Genomic DNA, 23,816 nt, shown 5'->3' with positions numbered 1-23,816 from the left:
ATTTCTATATTGTTAGTTTTTTCCTGTGTATTATGGAAATTTCTAGACATATGCAAAAAGACAGAGTTGTATAAGGAACCCCTATGCACCCATGACTGGTGTTAACGATTGTCAACACATGGACAATTGTATTTCATCTATATTCCCCACCCCTGCCATGGTACTGGACCGTTTCGAAGCAAGTCTCAACTCTCATCCGTGAATACTCTTGTATGTCTCTTAGAAATATAACGAATCTTCTTTTGAAGCACCCATGTGGCTCAGTTGGTTAAGCTCCAACTCCTGATTTCGGCTCAGGCCGTGATCTCACGGTTGTGGGATCGAGCTCTGCATCCGGCTCCACGCTGACAGCCTGCTTGGGATTCTCTCCCTCCCTCTCTCTGCCCCTCACCATCCCCCTCAAAATAAATAAACTTAAAAAAAAGAAATATGATGACTCTTCTTTCAAAATGTAATGATCCCCATATCACACTTATACCTTGATATTATTGTAAATCTGGTGTCCAAAATTCCCTCCTATTCTTTCTAAGAGCATGACCCCCAACTGTGAACTATGGATAGGAGGAAGTTCATAAGCCGTGCAGTCAAGGTGGAGTCTAAAAAGTTGTCTTCTGGCTGCAGTCAGCTTCTTTTCAAGGTCATTGCTGAAGCAGCCGGAATCTGAAGGTAGGGAACTTGAGAGAGCACTGGGCGGCATGAGCAGGGCGGCACCCAAGCCGAGGATCCAGAAGAGGCAGAAGCACCCAGAGCAGCCCCTGCAAAGTCCTCACCCCTTCCTCTATCCCAAACCTTGTTTCCACTTCCTTCACGGTGAAAGTTCCTGATTCAAGGCTAAAAGGCTCTGGCTGCTCCCTTCCCATTTCCTTCTCCTTCCTTACATGCTTACAAAACAGGAAAGGAAGGACAGAGAAGATAGTAGCAGGGAAATATAAAAGTAAGGCTCAAAAAACTGCCTATACATTTCCTTGGTCTAAACCATGGTCAGAGAACTTTTTCTGTATGAGGCCCGATAGCAAAGAGTTCAGACTTTGTTGTCTCAACTACTCTGCCTTCAAAGAGCGAAAGCAGCCATAGACGATGCATCAACAAAATGGCATGGCTGCGTTCTAATAAAACTTAATTTTCAGGGGCACCCGGGTGGCTCAGTTGGATGAGTGCCCAACTTTGGCTCAGGTCATGATCTCACAGCTCTTGAGTTGGAGCCCCGCATTGGGCTCTGTGCTGACAGCTTAGAGCCTGGATCCTGCTTCCGATTCTGTGTCTCCCTCTCTCTCTGCCCCTCCCCCACTTGTGTTCTGTCTCTCTCAAAAATAAATAAACATTAAAAAAATCGTTTAACTTAATTTACAGAAACAAAGGACAAGCTACATTTGGCCGGAAGGCTGCAGTGTGTCGACCTTTGGCCTAAACAATACAAGTATTTTTATTCCTTTATATTTCTCCTATGTTCTTTATTATTAAACATTGCACTCTAGGCTAGTTCCTGTTATTATCTCCATTTCCAGATTAGAATACTGACTGACACAGAGAGACTAAAGGCCTTGCCTAGGATGCGAGACACCACATGGTCAACCTTGAATTAAACCCAAGAAATCTATCTTCAAAATCCTTGGGTTTTCTCCACCGTTTGCTAGCTGCGTATGCATTTTAATATTGTCATAATCATATAAATTGCATAAAATATACAATTTTCCCATAACATTACAAGTATTTCAGTCTTGTATTCTTGCAAATTATAATTTATAATTGGTGCATAACCGTTCATTATCATGGTGATGAGTTTCACTGAAATATTTCATACATCTGTTTATCTTCTATTCAGTTGTTGTCTAAGATTAATTCCCAGGAACAGCATTCCCAGGCATCTGCAGGGGCCCTGTCGTGGGGTACCTGGGAGGGGACCGCTGGCCTGTGGCATTTGCCAGTTTCTATGGTGTCAGTACTCCCGTGGTGGTGGATTTTAAGCTATACCAACATGACATCTCGGAACAGAGCTCAGAAGAGATCCTACACTCGACTCTTGCAAGAAGATACAAGCTGTACCCAACACCCTACGGTCTTGTTACAAATTATGTTTCTACTTCCCAGTCTAAAGTTACAAATGGAATTATAGGAAATGGGAGTTATGATTTGGAAATGACCTTGATGTTGCTTTTAAAACTTGATAGTGTGTGAGTGCTTTGGTATCTCAATGTTGCTTTAATTTACATCTCTGATTGTTACTGAAACAGATCGTTTTTCCACCGTTCCATTATGTGTTTGTTCCATAAATTCCCTATTCGTGTTTCCCCATCTGTGAAAGGTCATGATGCCTTTTGTTAAAGCCTGAATTAACTATATAGGCTATCATTATTAATTCCTTGAACTCGCCTGACATAATATCTTTTACATTTTGCTTTCATTCTTGCATGAGGCAGGAATTGTAACATAATGAAGCCCATCCATCTGCACCCTGCCCATTCTTTTATCTTATTGGTAGTGAACAAAAGAAAATACATCCTAGGTTCATTTATTCTAACAAACATTTATTAAATGTTCAGTGTATGACAGGCACGATTCCAGGTACTGGGGATACAGCTGTGACCAAAATAACACCTCTGCCCTCATGCAATTCCGGTGGGAAAAACCAAAAATAAATAAGTAAATATGTAAGGGAAGGTCTGGTGGTGATAAGATCTATCAGAACACAAAGCAGAGGGAGGGGACAGAGAGGGATGAAAAAGAGGCATTCAGAAATGCCTCTGGGAAGGTGTCTTGAACAAAGACTCAGATAAATGAAGGAGTGAGTCATGCTAATTTTTCCACAATTTGATTTATTTAAATTTAATTTATTAATTTAACTCGGATTCTTTGGGGGGGGAGGGTAATACGACATAAAAGAAGCCTAGTGATGTTTTTCCCAATGTGTATGCAATTATCCCAATACCTTTGCTTCCTCTTTATTTTCAGAAGCTTTGTTAGAAAGTTGAATCTGTTTCTCAGTTCACTAATATGTCCTAACGTGTTTTTCTCACAGCCTACCCTATTTTATTTGCTATTTTTTTGGCTCATTCTTTTGAAAAAACTCAGCAGTTCTTGCTGATTCTCCTTCTGTAGCATGTCTAAATCACTCTGATCTCAAAATGAAATTCCATCTTCCCAAAAAGGCAGCCTCCATCTCGACTATTTTTGAATCTATAACCCTTCCATGGAGCATACCCAAGGGAGACTTCTAAAATGTATTTGTTAAATGAGGAATGAATGAGTTATAAAACTCACGTAGATGTTTTTGACTCTAATTCAGGCCTGGGGGCACCTCACTCTTTTAAACAGGTCACAAGTGGCAGGGAGCTACGCACCCACCCACATGCACACTTCCTCCTGTCATTCAGCATCAGGATAAACATCACATTCATTCTTGGTCCTTCAACATAAACACAGCAGCTCCTGTTAAACAACTGAGGAAGAGCAGAATCCTCAAAAAGGTCAAGCTACTTCCATGAAAAAGGATATCGCTTGGATTTGAATTGTTTTATTGCCTTTATTTCACTCGGATAAGACTGAAAATCTTAAGGGCCAGTCTTTAACGTGGTCAAACCATATGTTTTTCCAGTTCTGTGTTTGCACCGTCTGTGCATCCATATTCCCCCCAAAACCAAGAAGACCAGGGAGAGGGGGGCCAGCACAATCTCCCAGGAGAATGAGGCAGCTGTAGGAAGAACAGAGTCACATCGTGGGTGGATGGAACATTCTCTCACTGCCAAACAGGACAGTGCGGGGCAGGTTTACGGAGAAGACAGGAAGCGGGGTTTGTTTTTTCTAATAATAGTGCACTGATTTTTCAGAAAGCATGTCCCTCACAGCAGATCAAGGACACTTAAGAATGCTATCTGTGGTATTAGGGAAACAAGGAAGGTAGAACAAAAATCCATTAAAGAGAAACAGCACAGAGTGGGGTGATGGGTCAAGGGTCTTTGTTCTGCCTGTTGCATCGTGTGCAGTAAGATGGTATCTGTTTAGGGGTGCCTGGGTGTCTCAGTCATTCAAGCATCCAACTTAGGCACAGTTTGTGAGTTCGAGCCCCCACGGGGCTCTGTGCTGACATCTCAGAGCCTGGAGCCTGCTTCAGATTCTGTGTCTCCCTCTCTCAGTCCCTTCCCCACTCAAGCTCCATCTCTCTCTGTCTCTCAAAAATGAATAAATGTTAAAAAGAATTTTTTTTTAAAAGACAGTCTCTGTTTAGGCTTCAACCAGCTGACTGTGACTTTGCCAGGGTACAGTCTGCCCCTTTCCAGTGAGCATGACTATCAGGAAGATTATATAAAGTAACAAAGGAAGAGAAAACAAACTTCAAATAAAGGAGCCTTTGGTGCCAAGATTATTGCTTACACCCAGCTATTTTATATTCTACTCCTTGGTATCCCTGTGTTATGAAAATAGAGTGCAGATAAAAACATAACAAGTAAACACAAGAACATAAGTGTTACTGGACTCGATGATGAAGCCAGAGTTCTACATTTTAAAGCTATTTATCATAGTCTGTCTAGGCCTCCAGAAATCAGCACAATCTCAGACCCTTTCTCCAGATGATTCTTCTCTCTTAAAATCCTACAAGGTTTAGAAGTGAGAAAAGCTTTAATTTTCTGAGCAGCCGCCCAGATGCACCTCTCAGTACTGGTGATAGGCTTTCGACTCCGTCCGCGGCCATGAGCCATGTCCATCCCAGCACAGGACATGCAGGGAGAAGGCTCACCTTACAGAAATGGTTAAAGGGTCCCAGCTTCAGGACAACTGGACAAACCACAGGTTCTTTTGGGTCACAATCTGGACCCCAGAAGTGGACTCTGCTTTCCGTGGGGCCCTTCCTTTCCAACTCTCTACAACTACTGACTCTTTCATGGAAATGATCTAGGACAATGGTTCTCAAACTTGAGTATGAAAGGAGTCCGATGAACTGCAGTCTTCTGCCTTACCCTGTGAGAAGCGGAGCAGATGTGGGGTGAGCCCAGGGCTCTGTGTTCCCAACTAGTGGCTCAAGTGGGCCTCACTGGTGGTGCTCAGACCACAATTAGAGAAAAGTACTGTGTGTTGTCATGCTCTGCCCTGAGGCTTAACCAAATCCTCAGCTTTTCAATTACAAGTCCATCTGCAGCTGCCTTCCCAGCAAGCGCAGAGAATGTGGAGTAATTTGTCTGATTGCTACAGACTGCCCAGAAGGCATAATAAGATTGCAGCAGGAGATCATCACTTCAGCTTGTCCCCTGCTAACCTCTCTGACTGTCAAGGGTCTCTGCACCAACTCTATTTCCCTTTCCCACTCAGTGTTTAAACACCGGGAAGCAATCAGCTTGGTCAAAATGATAGCATACGCAAAAACAAAAAACAAAAAACAATGATAGCATAGGCTTTTCTCCTTCTCCTTCTCCTTCTCCTTCTCCTTCTCCTTCTTCTTTTTAAACAGTTATTTATTTTTGAGAGACAGAGCATGAGCCGAAAGGGGCAGAGAGAGAGGGAGACACAGAATCTGAACCAGGCTCCGGGCTCTGGGCTGTCAGCACAAAGCCCGATGCGGAGCTGGAACTCACAAACCAGGAGATCATGACCTAAGCTGAAGTCAGAAGCTTAACCAACTGAGCCACCCAGGCAACCCATTTTTAAAGGTCCTTAAATGGACACTGGGTTGATTGAACTTTAGTCTTGTGCTTTCTCTCCTGTCAACTGATGACTTTAACCCTGAAGCTGTCCTGAGCCCTGGGTATCTCCCAGCCCCCATCTCCAGCCCCCAGGTCTCAGAGAAGGGAGTTTCTCAATTTCAGGATAAAGAATGTCCCACCGTCCTGCTCAAGGCATCATGGAGAAACAGGTGGCCCTGCTGATCCAGGCCAGACCTACATGAGGACACCAGGGATTTTTTTTTTTTTACGTTTATCACAGAATTTTGTGTTTTGTCTAAACACCAGCTTGCCGTTTAAATTTTGATTTGAATATAATCTTCCAAACCAGCCCCCACCCTACAAGAAATAAATCAGAGAAAAATGAGAGATCTGCTTCTGGTGCTCTAAGCAATCATCTGGAGAGCCTGTAGCTTTGTCTAGCAGCCGCAGAATATCTAACATGCTCTTTTCCCTCTTTCATGTCCTCAAATACATACCTTCTTTGACCGTGGTGCGTAGCATCTGAAAACTCAGTGTGTTGCGGACAACGCATTTAAAATCCATGTTCAAATCCTCTCTTATGACTGGATCAAAAATTAGTGGCACTTCAATGTAGTTCTCGTTATTTTCTGAGTATTCCCTGAGTGAGGAAATAATCACTTCAGTGTGATGTATCAAATGCAAGTTCATCTTTACAATGAAGACATCCAAACACTCTCAATGAGAAGGATCCATTGTGCTTAAATTGGTCACGATTCATAAAGTCAAGAGCACTTGCCATTCATTATATTCGTTCCCTATCTGGGAGAATTTCATGCCCAAAGGTGGGAATGACACTGAAGCTGTTGGGAGTGACACTAAAGGTGTTGGTCCCTGTAACAGCACACTTGTCCCAAGGAGAACTTAAGAGGAGTCAGTTTTGTTTGGATAATGGAAGAATTCATTTTTTAAGGCCATTGATGAACAAAAAGGCGGCAGTGGGAATAGAAATGTCTGGTTTGGGGAAACTTGACTGTAACACCACTAAATCATTTGCATATTGAGGAGGAGGAGGGAGTTTCCAGGAATCCTGGCCTCCATGGTATTTCCTCCTCCTCTCAGCTCTTTTGCCAGCTATGTCACTCTGCAAACTCAAGTTGGGAGCAGAGTGCCGCAGACGGGCCACAGAATGGCTCAAGTCAGCCATTTGTAGTGATAGTGATATGAAGATGCTTCACTGCTACTGATGAGCATGAATAAATATACCATGGTTGAGGATCTACTAGGGCTACTTTTTTTCCTCCTTGGGAGAAAACAGGCTCCTTTAAGTGAGTGGGTAGTATGAGTAAGCAGACAGGGGTATGTTAGCGATACCAAGCTTTTCCTGTGCAAGCAAGCAGCTGTGCTAACCACATATAATTCTGACCTGCTAAACTGCATCCAGAAAGACCTTATTGGCTAGGTCTTATTAAAAAAAAAAAAAAAAAAAAAAAGACAAAAAATTGGCAATAGAAAGTTCAGGCTAATTCAGAGTACCAAAACTGTAATTTCAAAAATACTTGATAATTGGGAACATTGAACGGTCTCCCTTCCTCAAACACTAATGGTTCACATTTACAAGGTCTGATCTACTTTCAGAGTGAGAAAACATATTCCATAGATTAGTGCTTATGAGAACAGAATTCTTCCTTTCTTTTAATATTAACCTTCCTGAGTGCCTGCGGCAGCCCCCGGTTCCTTGAGAAAGAGAGGAGGCCCTCGGATACTGGGGCTAAACTTCAGAGCCTTTTGAGGGCTTTGTGAAAATGTTTGACACTCAGGTTGCAGAGTGCAGAGTGGAAATGTATTAACGCCAGAGTTTGTGGGGATTTTTTTGAAAACTGCAAAACTCAAGACACAAATATTTAATGAAACAGCTAGAAAATGCAACAGCGATGCCAAGCAGTCCACTGCAACTCAGCTAGAGACAGTTCAATTCTTAACAGCAATTGGGAATGCTCAGCCAAACTCAGTGTATAAAATCCTAAAACTCCAACAGCTTAGCATCAAAAAGGTTATTTTTAATGTAGTAGGTGTGTCATTATGAATAGGTTCCATATGACATTGTCTCTAAAAGGAAGAGCAAAGCCTATGTCAGAGCAAAGCCTTCAACTGTGCCTAGAAGATGCTTCTCAGCTGACAAAGGTCTTCACACACTTACTGGCGCTGCCCCTCGGTCACGCGGACTCCCTGGTAGGCGCTCTCTATGCTGGTGGTGTTGGCCATCCACCACAGCATGGTGGTCGATTGTGTACCAGTTCCCAGGAACACCTTACATGGGATTGTCAGTCTTGATCCTGCATACAGCAAGACGGCACACATCAAGCGTCAGAACCCAGGCAGGGGACAGGGGTCACATCAGTCCTTGCGTCCATCAGCAAATCTGAGCTTTGGACCCTTCCCCATCTTCATGAACACCTCTCACCAGCCAACTCCTTCCTTAGAAGGAAACTTAGTTTCCTCATATGATTCTGTTCACGTAGAACACCAGTATTTATCAAGCGTCTCCCGTTCCCTCAACTGGTCTTCATGGCAGATGAAAATCCGGGGGGGGCAAATGGCTTCCCCAAGGCCATTCAGCTCCTACAGAACATTCTGAATTCATGAACGGCTTCTCCCTCAATTTATTCTAGGCACCTCAAAAAATCCAGATTAATGTTTGGATTCTTTCTCTCCACCCATTGCTGGTCTCAGGGCTCATGTTTCCCCCAGGAACTCCCTAGTCCCAGATCATGTTCATTTGGGATTAACCCTTTAACAAACCACTGAATTTTATAGGAATGGTGCCTTCTACTGTTGTTCAGGGTAATGGTACCGGGCTCCCCTGCCTCAGTCATTATGAGTTACAGTTTTTAAGTCACCAAAGGGGAGGAAAGAAAAAAAAGGAACAAATCCATCTGATCTGTTTCTTCCTCATGAGGGATATGCCTCCCTGTGGTGTGTCTTTGAATGTACCTGGCCCCACTTGAGGCTCAGAATGCCAGCTCTTCTCCCTCCCTCACCACCTATGATGACCTTCAAGGTTCTCAGCCCAAAGGAACCCATTACATCTGGCTTCGTGTGACTCTGCCCCACATGTCAGTGCATTCAAAGCAACAAGATGGAGAACTCAGCTCCACTCAGCTGGGTAACACTCCAGGAGGCTGGAGTCCCAGTCTGCACCAACCCCTGTCCCCACTTCCCTCAGTTCCCAGGCAACTGTCCCAAGGGCCAAGACAGCCATCAGGAGCTGCAACTCATGTGTCAGGGAGCAATCCCAGCATCTGCACAAAAGTCTCCCTTCTTTATCGCCACCAATTAAAATTTAGAATATAAGCCCAACACCAAACAGAGGAGATGGATGGATGGATGGATGAATGGATGGAGGGAAGGATGGATGGATGGATGGATGGATGGAGGGAAGAGATGGATGGGTAGATGGGTGGATGGACAGATAAATGGATGTATGGATGAAGAGAAGGATGGGGAGGGAAGGAGAGAGGAAGGAAGAAAGGAAGGAAAGAAGGATGGATAAGGTCTACAAAACCATTATACAAAAAAATAAAAAATAGGTACAGGCCTGTCTGAATGCCAGACTGACTTGAGTGTGGCTTTTGACCTTTATTGAGCCACCATGACCCTTGAGCAGCTTTTCCTTCTGGAAAATGGGAGAAATGAGGCCCTCCCACAGGGTCAATGTTGGCATTGAGTGACATCTTATTAGACATAGTAATGTTCAACAGGGTAGTGTGTGTGTGTGGGCTGGAGTGAAAAATGGAAAACCCTGTCAGTCACTTTCATCACTTCAGTTGACCAGCTGACCAGCTATTTTGGCAATAAGAGACCATCTCTGTAGGGCCAGCAATGGCAGGATCAGCCTCACTTTATAAATGGACTCTTAGGGATGTGCTGAGCATGCGCCAAGTTTCGGTAAAGTGAGTGATTTAAAATATACTACAGGTGCTGGTTGCATGAGGGAACTGTACTGTTAATTGTCTCATACAGTTAAGAACTGTTACCAGAATTTTTGGATTTTTCCATTCAGGTTTTTGTAGGCAGGGTTTTCATGTAACAGAGTAGACCTATTTTCTTTTTTTTTTTTTTTTAATATTTTTATTTATTTCTAGGAGAGAGAGAGAGACAGCGTGAGCAGGGGAGGGTCAGAGAGAGAGGGAGTCACAGACTGAAACAGGCTCCAGGCCCTGAGCTGGCAGTCAGCACAGAGCCCGACGCGGGGCTTGAACCCACGAACCGCGAGATCATGACCTAAGCGAAAGTCGGACGCTTAACCGACTAAGCCACCCAGGCGCCCCACGTAGACCTATTTTCAATCAATGCCATTTCTAACATTTCACAGAAGGAAATGGTCCTTCGTATCTGTTACCTGCCTCTCATGCCGGGGTTCTGGGATCCCACCCAGGCACGCTGCACGCCAAAGGGGCAGGTGCAGTCAGGGGTCACAAGGGTCTAGGACCCTGGGCTTAGGGACTGCAGGCACCCCTGTGGGTCACATGGTCCTTGTGGGCCTTACCCAGTGAAGCTAAGATGGTCTGGTGAGGAGAGATAATCACAGGAATTGTCTCCTCTTCTTTTTCTGAGAACGATAGGAGGAAAACAGATTCAATTAGGAAAGCCTTCATTTCAAGCTGAGAGTCAAATTCCATTGTTTAGCTAATTAACAAAGTTCTCTTCGACAGCACGGCCAGCCATTGTAAGGTTCAACCTTTGTCTAGCAAAGGAAACAGGCTCTCCACAAAAGTGAGCATCTCTGGCCAATGCCTTTCCCAGAAGAGATATTACTGGAAGAGGCCACAGTTAAATACACATTCCGCTAACAGATGTTCTTTGCTCTGTGATAAATAATTAACCATTCCCCTCCCTGGCTTCCTGAATAAATTCTTAATAGTAAGGTTCACAATGTCCTCAAGATAGGCTTTACCCCAACATCTATTTGCCCTAAAATATCTCCAACCTTTCCATTCCTGCCTCCCCCAGTGCCTGCCTCAGAATACTGAAGAGTCACTTCAAAAACTTTTAAAAAGACACAGGAATTTGGGAACCACCTGTTTATACTGCTAAGCCCGCAATGAGTGATAATGGGCGCAATCCAGCATTAGCTACTATGTCTTGTTCATTGAAGACGTAACTCTTTTGGGAAACAGACAGAAGTGGACTTCTGAAGAGCAACCCAACTCCTCAAGAGGAAGGTCTCCCAACAGTTTGAAGAAACTGGGAACCTGAACTGAAGCAAAGAGCATGACTGGGGGGTGGGCGAAGGGGCTGCCCATCTCCATAACTGCTTGCTCCATCCTTACATCTTCTCTGCAGAACGTTTTGAAATCCTAACATGAGTAAGGATTAGACAGTCTCGCAGTAGAGAACCAAACCAGATGACTTCCTGATCATGACCGGGAGCCTCCCCATAACTGCCCCCGACAAACACACATAATCACATGCCTGCTGCACAGAGGCTGGGGCAATGGAGAGGAGGTGAGAAAAGAGCTTCGGAGGCTATACCTCAGTGCTTCTCAAATCTGAAGGTGTATCAGCATCACGTGGGCCGCATGTTAAACGCGGATTGCTGCGTTCCCCCCACCACATGCCTGTTTCTAACTCAGTGGGTCTGGGATGGAGACTGAGATTTTCCAAGTCTAGTGAACACCCAAGTGCTGCTACTGCTGGCTGGGCCAGGACCACTCTTTGAGAACCTCTGAGAAATAGTGTGATCATAACACAGGGTATTATGAAGGTTGGTCGCCCCCTAGTGTTCCTGTGGAGTATCGCATAAACAGGATAATTAAGAGCCTCTTCGAAGTCCCAGAAAGTTTCCATGATTCCCCTGTGGGGGAACAAGTTTTTGATATGAAGGAATCCTTACAAGACAGTAATATATATATATGTATATATAATCTAGAGATATCAGTTCATGGGAGACACCATTTTCCCTGTAGTAAAACTGAATCTCTGGATTCCCTGTGACCAAAAAAAAGTCTTCTCCCTTCAGTGACCAATTATTTAACCTTAATGTATTTTCAAAGCCCTCTGAAATGCCCTAGAAGACTCCAACTGTGTCCCTGTTCATTATATAACAGAAAGAAGAGAGATACTCTTCAGGGCAGAGTCCAGGATTTAAACACGTTTGTGTTCCTTGCACCAAGCTTGATGTCCAACACGTAGGAGGTATGCAGGAAATGCTGAACAATTTTAAATACTAATCACAACACTGTTCACAATATTATTTTCAAGTGGAACTCATTTAAACCAATGAGAGCACTCCCTGTTTGAAATTCTAGTTGCAAGGGCCACATGCCTTGGGGAGACCAAAAAAGGGCAATTTCCACCGGATCTGCCAATGCACAGCCTTGTATCTGAAAACTCCAATAAAATTCTAGGATCCTAGAATTATACATAAAGTTATGGCAACCATGTTCTGATGGCTGGTCCTGGGGCGCAAGCCTTCCAAAGGGGGCTTTCCAAAGAGACCTTCCAAGTGAACCAAGTGTTTGGCCCCCTCTGCTGGTGTGTTTTAGCCTCACACTTAGAACCCCATCAATTACCCAGGGATTCATCTTTCCTCATGAAAACACCCCGCTTTCTATCTTTCAAAGGTTCACACATATCTCATTAGCCTGATGCTTTAGGAGAACTGACAGGTCTGTCTGCCTTTCCTACCAAAGACATGCAAGGAATTCCATGAGAACCCTAATTTGTTCTTTGCGTGTTGCTGTTGACAGGGTGGAGGTGGCCTCAATGGCAAGTACTCACTGTTGACGCGCAGTTCAATATTCCTAGTCACGTCGTAGCGCGTGCCTTCGTGGATGAACGCCACGGCACAGCTGTAATACCCCGCATCCTCCACAGACACATTATATATGAGTAAGCGGGAGGTTCCCCTCACACTTAGGAACTTCTCATTGTCTTGGTCCAAAAGGACAGAATCCTTAAGGGAAAATATTTCTCAAAGTTATACTATGTACTAATTTATGTCTCAAAAGCTATATGGCTAGCATCAGTGTTTCCATCGATGTTGAATACGCAACCCAACAATTGCCCTGGTACTTACTCTGCAAATGTACTTTGGACACACTGTTAATTGTGTTTTTTAGCAGAGAGAATTTGTCAACATAGAAAACAAAATTGTAGGGCACCTGAGTGGCTCCGTCATTAAGCATCTGACTTCAGCGCAGGTCGTGATCGGACAGTTAGTGAGTTCCAGTCCCACATCGGATGATCTCGAGCCCCATTTCTCTCCCTCCCTCTCTCTCTCTCTCTCTCTCTCTGCCTCTCATGGGACTTTCTTTCTCTCTCTCCTTCTCTGTCTCTGACCCTCAATCACTTGTGACTTGAAAGGTAATAGTCAGAAGAAATGATGTTGCCGTAATTACTTTAAAGGTCATTTCAATTTTAGGAGTCAGTAAAGATGGGGGAAATTTTGTATAAAAAACTAAATGTGAGAAATGAGGGCCCACTTCTCATATAGGCGGAAGAGTCTGTGGGTTTTACGTAACAGAATCCTCAAGAGCAAGGCCTCCAAGAACAGAAAAAGTTGAATGAGATTCAAGAAAACATCCTAACAAGCACAAAGTGTTCTCAGGAACCTCTCTCTCAAAACCATGATGACCAAAAGCTTGCAATAGTCAAACATAACCTTGAGCTATTTCAGACTCTTGCTCTGAATGGTAGCACAGACATAACCAAAAAGATTTGTCAGCTAATGGCTCATAAAGTATTATTTTACAATCTATTTAACTGAAGAGATTTTACTGTTCCTAACATGAGTAGCCAAACATGAAAACCCAAACGGGGCTCAGCACCCCCGTTCCTCCAAGCCCCCCAAGCCCCCAGGGCTCCCCTGCACAGCAGGTGTGTATGGAGCCTGGCCTCCAGGGCTGGAGTCCTGGCTGCACCATCTACCAGCTGTGCGACCTTGGACAAGTGCCTTATACTGCTGTATCTCCATGTTTTAATCTGTAAAATGGAGATATTAGAAGTCCCTGCTTTGTTGGTTTATATGCCAGGGGGTCTAGAATAGACTTCTACCCAGTACAGGCTAAGTAAAGCTTAGCATTGATATCCTTTTTTTATCTTGTAGCTATAATACCAGTCAACTGGTTGATCTATTCTTGATTAAATAATTCATTTGTATCAAATTGTATTTTTTATTGTTTTAATGTTTATTTATTTTGAGAGAGAGAGTGCGTGCAAGCAGGGGAGGAGCAGAGAGAGGGGGGAGAGAGAATCACAACCAGGCTCCGTACTGTGGTGCAGAGCCGGACACGGGGCTCAATCCCACACCCTGCGAGATCATGATCCGAGCCAAAATCAAGAGTTGGAGGCTTAACCAGTCGGTTAAGCCACCCAGGCAGCCCGATATCAAATTTTAAACAAGTAACTCTACTTTTCAGTATCAGTCTATGGTCTGTCTTTAACGGGGATCAGCAAATTTTTGTGTTAAGGACCAGATAGTTAATATTTCAGGCCTACAGTCCACATGGCCTCTGTCCCCTGGTAAGTTTGAAGAGCTTACTCAGCTCTGCCCTTGCAGTCAGAGACCACAGAAACAGTAAGTATGGCCGTGTCCCAGTAAAACTTTATTTATGGACACTGAAATTTGAATTCTACTTCACTTTCGTATGTCAGGAAATACCAGTCTTATTTTATTTTTTTAACCGTTTAAGAAAGTGAAAACTAGGGGGCGCCTGGGTGGCTCAGTCATTTGAGTGTCCAACTCTTGATTTGGGCTCAGGTCATGATCCCAGGGTCATGGGATTGAGTCCCACATCAGGATCCGTGCTCAGCATGCTTAAGATTCTCTCTCTCTCTCCCTCTATATCCCTCCCTTCTCTCTCCCTTTCAAATAAAAAAAGAAAGAAAGGAAAAAATAAAAAACTATCCTCAGCATATAAAAACAGGTAGTCACTCAATTTGGCCCCTGGTCATAGCTATCATTTGCCCACAGCTGGTCTACACAAGCGATCTGATGATAGTATTTAGTCAATCAGACAAGAAAACAAGTTGTTTGTATTTTTTTTTTAATATTTTTATTTATTTCTAGGAGAGAGAGAGACAGCGTGAGCAGGGGAGGGTCAGAGAGAGAGGGAGTCACAGACTGACACAGGCTCCAGGCTCTGAGCTGGCAGTCAGCACAGAGCCCGACGCGGGGCTCGCACCCACTAACCGCGAGATCATGACCTCGGCGAAAGTCGGACGCTTAACCGACTAAGCCACCCAGGCGCCCCACAAGTTGTTTGTATTTAACACACAAGTTAATTATCGTGTGCTTTTAAAAAGCTTCATTAATATGTGTACATGGTTGTTAAATAAATGGTTTTTTGTACATTGTTACAGACAAATGACAGAGTAAAAAGCTATTTTCTTCAACTGTCACTTACTCTACATTCATTTTACATTCTGTCTTCGCAAATTCCTACTCTGAGGACCCTTGCCCCAGCCACATAAAGACGAGTAGAACATATTAATGGTGGTCCTTTTTAAACTAACTAGTTGCGGGAAAAATCAGAAATACAAAAGTGAATGTGTTATCTTCAGAATGGGTATTTTAAATCCTTCCTGTAGCCAGTTATACACATTTTAATTAAATGGCCATTTTTAAACATGTACCTTGTACCACTGAATCTTCATGTCCATTTTGTTACGGGTGAATTCACTCAGCTCAGGGCAAACTAAAGACCCAGAGGTTGATAGCGTAAGAATTTGCGGGTATGATATGAAAGGCAGGGAAGCTTCTGTCTTCTCAAAAACCCTGAGTTCAGTGGACATTTCATCACAGTAAGAGGCGTTTCTGATGTTAAAGAGAAAAAAGGACAATAAATGACAAGGCAAAATAACAGTAAGGCTAAATGAAATTAAGACTAATTTGGGGCACTTGGGTAGCTCAGTCAGTTGAGCATCTCACTTTAGCTCAGGTCATGATCTCACGATTCATGAGTTCGAGCCCCACATCAGGCTCTGTGCTGATACCTTGGAGCCTGGAGCCTGCTTTGGATTCTGTGTCTCCCTCTCTGTCTCTGCCTCTGCCCCACTTGTACTCTGTCTCTCCTTCAAAAATAAAATGAAACATTAAAAAAAAGAAGAATTTCCCCAAGCCCATTAAATTCTGTGTCCTGCATTTTCTGGATGAGTATTGCAATGCTTCTCTTCCTGATCTTTTTGAGTCCCTGAGAGACAAAAAAAAAAAAAGAAGAAAGTACCACGTCATAACTATTGTAAAAAAAAAAAAAAAAAAAAAAGATGATGATGTGGCTTGCATTTTTCCCAAAGGGACCCTCTGCAAGCCTGTTTTCAACCCCATCCAAGGTCACTAAGCGGTCCCCAAATACCCTTCAAACAGGCCTGAACCTTTCCAGGTTCTGGGGGTCTCTCTGACAACAACCCCAACACACTTCAACTTCCTAGAGCAGAAGGCCATATCCAAAAAGAGAGATGTTTTCCTAAGAGCCACCACTCTTGGGAATCATCTATGAGCTTAAGGCGAATTTCAGAAAACTGCTGAGAATTTTGTGTAAGATCTATAAAATGTTTTTGCAATATGGCATGTGGCATGGGGAATTGAACGTGGCAAGTTTGTTTTGTTTTTCATTTGGGGTTTTTGGTTTTTTTGGGTTTTGTTTTTTTTTTTTTTGGCCTAACTCTAATCTCAATATCATAATTCTATCAAGACCCTAGAGCTGGGGAAAGGGCAGAAAACATTGATAGAAACATGGGGGGAAACATTAAAATACAGTGATCTCAGCTAAGCCCCTGGTTATCTAAGAAATACAACATCAACAGAGACTATGAAAATGTGTGCGGTACAAAAAGAAAAGTGTGCTGTATAAGGAAGGCGGGGGCGGTGGGGATCTCTACAGCAAAAGGAAGAACAATCTATATCTAAAGAAGGAATAAAATGTGAAAAATGTATGTAAATGAAGTAAATGATAAAAGCTTGCTACCTGAAAGTAAAAAGAATTAATTCAAGTATATAGAGCCAGTATCTATATTATATTTCATGTCTGGTTTATAAAAGGAAAAAGATGAACAAACAATTTAGGCACAAAGAAATGCAGGAAGTTAACTGTGTCACCTTGAAAAATATATTATCTCACTGTAAGAAACGTAAAAGATGAGGAACGCCTGGGTGGCTCAGTCGGTTGAGCAATCGACTTCAGCTCAGGTCATGATCTCATGGTCTGTGAGTTCAAGCTCCGTGTTGGGCTCTGTGCTGACAGCTCAGATCCCGGAGCCTGCTTCAGATTCTGTGTCTCCCTCTCTCTCTGCTCCTCCCCTGCTTGCATGCTCACTCTCTCTCTCAAAAATAAATAAACATTAAAAAAATTTTAAATAAGAAAAAAATGTAAGTGAGGACAAGTCTAAAGAAGAGTGTATATCTGAAAATAGTCATCCCAGCAGCTGGAGGAGGTACTTGCCAGGCCCTGTGTTGTATACTCTATACGAGGCAGGAATTATTATTATATCATTTTTAGATGATGAAAGTTAGGTATATAGAAATTAAGTTATTTCCTAAGGCTGTACAGAAATTAAGAGGTCAAATCAAGGTTAGAAGCCTGGTAAGGCTCTGGGAAAACCCATAAATTAGGGCAGTACCTCTGGAAACCAAACTTACTACACATATTGAAAGTACAAATCTGTTCACATTATTGATCTGGTAATTCCCCTTGGGCAAGACACTCCGTGAAACTGACGCAAAAGAAAGATGGGCATGGAATGATTTGATCACCACTCACATTCTCCATGTGTGTTACATCCTCACAACAAAGGGATCATTAGTGTTATTCATCAAATGTGTCCAATTCCCCCACCCTAACCACACAGTGGAATTAACACATCATGGTCATGACCCCACTTTGGGTGGGAGCAGTTATATGACTCTAGTCAATGAGATATATGTTTGTCACTTCTCCACCAAAGTGTTGTTTTTTGTTAATGTGTATTTATCTTTGAGAGACACAGGACAGAGCACAAGTCGGAGAGGGTCAGAAAGCAAGGGAGACACAGAATCTGAAGCAGGGTCCAGGCTCTGAGATGTCAGCACGCAGCCTGATGCAGGGCTTGAACTCACAAACCACGAGATCATGACCTGAGCCGAAGTCGGATGCCAACTGAGCCACCCAAGTGCCCCTACACCAAAGTTTTAATAGCCATAGAGTCCAAGACACTCCAGAGCCCAAGACACTCCAGAGCACGTCTCCTTCTGGTATGGCAGTCAACACTTGAGATGGTGGCTACTCCTTCCATCTGGGTCCTCGATTGTCTCCGAACCCAACATGGATTTGTTGGCTTGCTGCAAGTGTGATTAATAAGCATCTATTGTTTTAAGTCACTGAAATTTGGGGGAGGCTTGATTTAGCAGCATAACTAGCCCATCCTGGTTGACAGAAAGGCCTTGTGGGTCCTGGATCAGAAGATTGTAAAACTCACAGGAACGGGGCTGCTTCATGCGCTATGACTACAAGTGCCAAAGGGTAATATGGCAACTGCCAGTGACTCTCAGCCCACTGGGAGCCCAATCTCAGAGCTGGAAGAGAGTTCTAGAGATCAGCCAGGTAGACTCACATGCGAAGCCTTGACCCACACTGAGATATTGACTGCCCCCCTCAATCTCAGACCTCTTTTTTTCTACAAGAATAGAAAACACAATGAGACTATGAGATGCAATGTTTTAAAACAAGTATAAAAACAAACTTTAAGACAAACATGACTCCGTTCTCATCTCCCTGATTTTTGCATAGTATCACTACAGGAGTCAATAAGTATTGCCTTTAGGAAAGGAAAGGCACTTTCATGTATATATCGACCATCTTCTATGGTGCTCCTTGTAACTGGGTGCTTCACATGCTGCGGTTTCATAGAACTCTCCCAACAACTCTCTTTACAGAGGAGAAAACCGAGACCCATAGATACCAAGTTGTAAGACCAACATCCTACCATCTAGAAAAGGAGAGAGCTGGGATTCACACCCACACTATCCTAACTCCAAATTCCATTCCTTTTCTACCACACTATTAAATTTTCCTAGTAGTGCTCCTTAGGAAAACTTTGGAATTCTTCTACAATAAAAGGAAAGGAAAACTATGCATTGATAGCTATTGTAAAATCAAACATCCACATTTCCCTGAAATGGAAATAAGAGCTTGTCTATTTCCTAGGCAGGATTCATTGACAAGATTGAACACACACTCAGCCCTGAGAAAGAATGAAATCTTACCATTTGCGACAACATAGATGGATGTAAACAGTGTGATGCTAAGTGAGATAAGTCAGGACAGGGAAAGATAGATACCATATAATTTCATCCACAGGTGGAACTTAAGAAACAAAGCAAATGAACAAAAAAAGAGACAAACAAACAAGACTCTTAAATACAGAGAACAAACTGGTGGTTGCCAGAGGGGAGGTGAATGGGTGAAATAGACGAAGGGGATTAAGAGCACCCTTTATTGTGCTGAGCACTAAGAAATGTATAGAACTGCTGAATCATTGTACTCTGCTCCTGAAACTAATATAACACTGCATGTTAATTATTTTTCCATTTTTAAAGGAAATTAAAAATAAGACAACAAAAAACTTTAAAAATTAAAAGTAAGCAAAGGACTTGAATAGACATTTGGCCAATAAATGACCTGGAAATAGGCTTAGCATAACGAATCATTAGGGAAACGCAAATCAAAAGCACAATAATATACCACTTCACACCCAGGAGGATGGCTATTATCCCTCTCCAAAAAAAAAAAAAAAGAAAAAGAAAACGCGGAAAATAAAAGTGTTAGTGAAGATGTGGAGAAACTGAAACGGGTGTACGTTGCTGGTGGAAATGTAAAATGGAGCAGGCACCGTGGCAGACAATATATTGGTTTTCAAAAAAATTAAACATAGGATTACCATCTGATCCACCAATTTTCTCCTGGGTATATACCCAAAAGAATTGGAAGCAGGGACGCCAACAGATCTTTGTACACCTATGTTCAGACCAAAATTATACACAACGGCCCAGAGGCAGTACCAAAATATGGTGTATTTATGCCATGGAATAATATTGAGTCTTAAAAAGGAATGAAATTCTGATATACTCTGCAATATGGATGAACCCTGAAGACGCCATGCTGAGTGAGATGAGCCACTCACAAAAGGACAAACGCTGTATGACTCCACTCATAGGAGGTATTTAGAGCAGCCAAACTCACAGAGACAGAAAGCGGGATGGGGGTTGCCAGGAGCTGGGGGGAAGTGAGGAGTTAGTGTTTAATGGGCTCAGAGTTTCAGTGGGATGATGAAGAGTTCTGGAGATGAAGGGGGGTGATGGTCCCATAACAGCGTGAATGAATGTGCTTAACACACCAAGCGTACCCTGAAAAAGGGATAAGATGGTAACTTGGATGCTATGCGTATGTTACCACAACTTTTGAAAAAAGCAACAGGACAAAGAGGGAAGGGGGTGGACCCCACACCAGGAGGTTTGGGTTCTGGTCTCGGTTCCACACCTGCCACCGGGGAGCACTCCGCCACCTGGGAGCACTTCATAAGTGAGCTTGGTCCCCTCACGCTTACATTAAGCAATTGGATCAACTCACTCCTAAAGTCCTTTCCAGTTTCCACACTGTCTATATGGACGCAGGCATGAACAAAACTGCCCAAGTCCCAGTCCTCCTAGGGTTCACGTTCTTACAGGGTAGACAGACATTAAACACGTAAACAGATGTGTGTCAGGTGAGGAAAACTGCCAGCAGGGTAAAAAGAGAGTGTCAGGAGAACTGTTTTAGGTAAAGTGGCTAGGGATGTCCTCTCCAAAGAGGTGACATTTGAGCAAAGACTTAAATGGAGAGGAAAGAGCCATGAGGGCATCTGGGGAAGGTTCCGGGGTACGAGGTAGTTCAGGAATAGTGATGAGGACAAAAGGTAGATTCTCATTTCGAAATCCAGGCCGACAGTGAAGAACCGCGCACGAATCCGTTCTGGAGGGAGCCCCGCTCTGTGGCCTCGTCCCGGGGGGCTCACCTGACAGTGCAGATGTAGGTGCCAGAGTCCTCCTGCAAGCCTGGCAAGATCCAGAGAGCACCATCCTGGACCCACATCCGAGTCTCCTCTTCCCCTGGGACCGTTCTAGCAGAATCATTTTTACGCCACGTCACGTTGATGTGGGGGCTGACGGACGCCCACAGCCAGGATGGCACCTGGGGGCACTTCAGGACCACAGGCTCCCCTTCCACCTTGAATTCAGTTTTGAAATGTTTGCCAAGAAACTGGCAGTTTCCTGTAGCCACTGAAGGACAGAGAGACCACAGTCAGGCTTTGGGTCCAAAGCCTCCTCTGATGGGCACGTCTGAAGAAGCCACGTGCCCCTAACAGGCAGCCTGCACCCCAGGAGCCCCATTAACACCTCCTGTTATAATGATTTCAAAATTCCCCAAAAACAATTCTTGAGCTACTGTCAATGCCAAGTTACATTTTGTGGGGAAAGTTCAATCCAGTTCATGTGGAGACGAAAGAATGATTAAAAAGTTGGGCCATAGTTTTCACTTGTTGACTCCTTATCAAGTCCAAGTGGATTTGGGCTGAGTTCAGATAGAAAAAGAGCTTAGTTGTGACAGGACACATGGTTAAAATCCAAAGGCACCTTTTACCGAGGGCAAACGCACCACCTTCTTGGCTCACTCTTTGGCAGGAATGACCGATGCCCAGAGCAGGCACAGTGCAACAGAAGAGATGCGCCGGAGGAAGCATCGGTCACACCTTGCCTTTAGAAAACACAGACTTCACTAGATAAACAACTGCTTTCCCCCAGGGAAGCTAAGGCAAGCCCTTTCCAGCTGAAAGATTCATTTCTCACCTCTGTGTTCCTCAGGCTGAACGGTGAAGGAATAAACACCCATCATCAACACGTACAAAATGAACATTGTTTCCGGCAACTTCTGGAGGACACGAGATGGAGAGGTGGAGATCGCAGGTTCAGCACCCCGTAATCTATAGGAGGAGACAGAGGGGTCACCAGGAGCCACATACACCCAGAGAGAGAACTCCTTGACGATGGTCCCAGCAGGAGGCTCTGGAGGCTTCACCTGATGACAGAAATCTTTTTGCCCAGGCTTTATAAAGAAGAAAACACAAAAGTTTCGGATTTGCTCCTCAGTAGCTGTATTCCCTGAGCACACCTTACATCAACTCCCGAGAGCACTAACAAGGTGTCTTGGAAGAGGTGTTCCATATCCTAAGTGTCTCTCTCTCCTGACGTGCTCCTTAGCACTCCCGACCCTGAATTGAGATGCTTTTTCCTTGGCTGTGGCCACTGCCCAGGCTCTTTCCCCAACCTTCAGGTCCTTACTCAAAATCGTTCTAGTGAGGTCTTCCCTGGCCTTCATGTGTAAAGCAGCACCACCCTTCTGTGTGAATGCTGCACATTTCTCTTTCCTGCTCTATTGCTACCTGTGGCATTCATCATCAACCACGTCCCCTCCCTGTGGAGTGTAAGCTCGTGTGCTCAAGGATCCTATTTACAACTGTATCCCTAAGTTCTACTTGTTGAATGAATGAATGCACGCATGAATGAATGAATGACTTAATCACTAGAAATCAAAAGGTCCTTATATTTTTACTTGTTGAAGAATTTGTCTTACTGTCTCTATGAATTAGCTCTTATTTTACATACAATTCTGACATACCCGATGGATTCTATGTACCGCTAACTCTGGTTAGAGCATCCCAGGAGGAAAAGCAAAATAAGTTACAGATAGTGAATAACTTACACAAGTTCATAAAGCACTCCACTCGACCTACTTCCCAAGACTGGAGCCGCAGATGCCTCTGTATCACCCTGCAGTCTCTTTCGCACCATAATGTAATTGTCTGTTTTATTAGCTGACCGTTGCCACAGCCATACTGCCAACAATCCGTCTCAAAACTGAAATGCATAAAACAATCTCCCTGCGATTACGCCAATGGTGTAAAACAATTCTAGCTCACAGTCTATGGATCAGATAGGGGTTGGCCGACTTAGATCGGGTGTTAGGTTTGACCCCGTGCTTCCGGTGGGATTGAAGTCTCCGCCATGTGTCTCTCATCCTCCTTGAACCTACGAGTGCTGGGAGTTGATCTCCTTCTATGATGGCAATAAAGGAAGCAATGTGGGCAAGAGCACTCAAGGTCTTGCTCAGAACTAGCTCACTGCTGGTCTGCCCACATTCCACAGGCCAAAGCAAGTCATGTGGCCAAAGCTGCCATCACTGGAGAGATTACTTCCACTTCTAGTTGGAGGAGCTCCGAGTTACACCGGGAGGGGAAATACCAGGGAGTAGTGATGACGTCTGCCACGGCTGTGTCGTGTTGGCTCCTCTGGGTGGGAACAGTCTTGAGAACAGAGGCCTGGTCTCATTCACAGCCCTCAAGACCTATGAGATACCCAGTCCCAGAGAGTACCAGAGATTATTTACGATCAAAAGTCTAGCAGGAAATTGGGAGTGGGGAGTGAATCTAGGGGGAAAAATAATTCCCTACTACCACCCCTCCCCCAATCCCGTAAAGTTTAACTTGTTCCCTGTCCCTAGAATAGATACCATTCTGAATGTCTCACAGTAAACCCAAATGGACCATAAGTGACCAGGGCAGGGTTGGCAAACTGAGGAAGTAACCCTTGCATGCTAGAAACCCTCTCTCCTCCAAAGGCACGTGCTCAGGGTCGCAGTCTGACCTCCCCCTCGGGTTATGTGGAGCCTGGGTAGGCAGCAAAATGACCTGAGATCTTCCCCTTAGTTGGGTATCTGCCCCAGGGCAGCTTCCCCTAAGCTCTTCCTGCTTCTGCATGGTCCTATCCTTCACATGCTTCTGAAACACAAATATTTCCTGTGACTTTAACCACTAACCCAAGCCTCAGGTTAAGCAGGCCACTTGATTAGCATAAGAGTCACATCAACATGGACCAAGTTGCTTTGCCCTCTTTGCACACACATTAGCTTCTCGCATCCCCAACTGCACCTGTCCCGGTCAGACTCGCTGGTTCTCTAGAGCGGATATGAAAAAAGAGGGAGTCAAATACACATGTATAACCAATACCACGTATCCAAATAGGAGAATTGAGTCAAAGATGGTGACACAAGGACTGGTGTAATAGTGAGCTCCTGAGCCAAATACTGAGAAAATGAATTTTCTCATATTACCCCCATGATGTGAATATCATGA

The 23,816-nt window shown here is 44.0% G+C and overlaps 1 protein-coding gene across 3 annotated transcripts in view; it reads right to left on the bottom strand.

Annotated features, from left to right (window-relative positions):
- Window positions 1-3,495: 3,495 nt before the first annotated feature.
- IL1R2 (interleukin 1 receptor type 2) overlaps window positions 3,496-23,816 on the bottom strand; it is a 34,436-nt gene continuing 14,115 nt past the window's right edge. For all 3 annotated transcript variants that reach the window (XM_039253128.1, XM_039253127.1, XM_039253126.1), the window contains 8 exons: window positions 21,475-21,608; window positions 20,643-20,907; window positions 15,252-15,432; window positions 12,396-12,570; window positions 10,162-10,224; window positions 7,813-7,948; window positions 6,131-6,273; window positions 3,496-3,688 (listed from right to left, as the gene is read on the bottom strand). In XM_039253128.1, the coding sequence (XP_039109059.1) occupies window positions 3,549-3,688; window positions 6,131-6,273; window positions 7,813-7,948; window positions 10,162-10,224; window positions 12,396-12,570; window positions 15,252-15,432; window positions 20,643-20,907; window positions 21,475-21,541 (1,170 nt within the window). In that variant the 5' untranslated portion in view covers window positions 21,542-21,608 and the 3' untranslated portion in view covers window positions 3,496-3,548. The remainder of the gene's footprint in view (window positions 3,689-6,130; window positions 6,274-7,812; window positions 7,949-10,161; window positions 10,225-12,395; window positions 12,571-15,251; window positions 15,433-20,642; window positions 20,908-21,474; window positions 21,609-23,816) is intronic.

Source organism: Hyaena hyaena, unplaced genomic scaffold, assembly GCF_003009895.1.
Source record: "Hyaena hyaena isolate Hyena2069 unplaced genomic scaffold, ASM300989v1 scaffold_438, whole genome shotgun sequence".
Classification (NCBI taxonomy): domain Eukaryota; kingdom Metazoa; phylum Chordata; class Mammalia; order Carnivora; family Hyaenidae; genus Hyaena; species Hyaena hyaena.
Note: the sequence above shows the minus strand (reverse complement) of the source record. Positions and strands in the feature narration are given on the sequence as shown.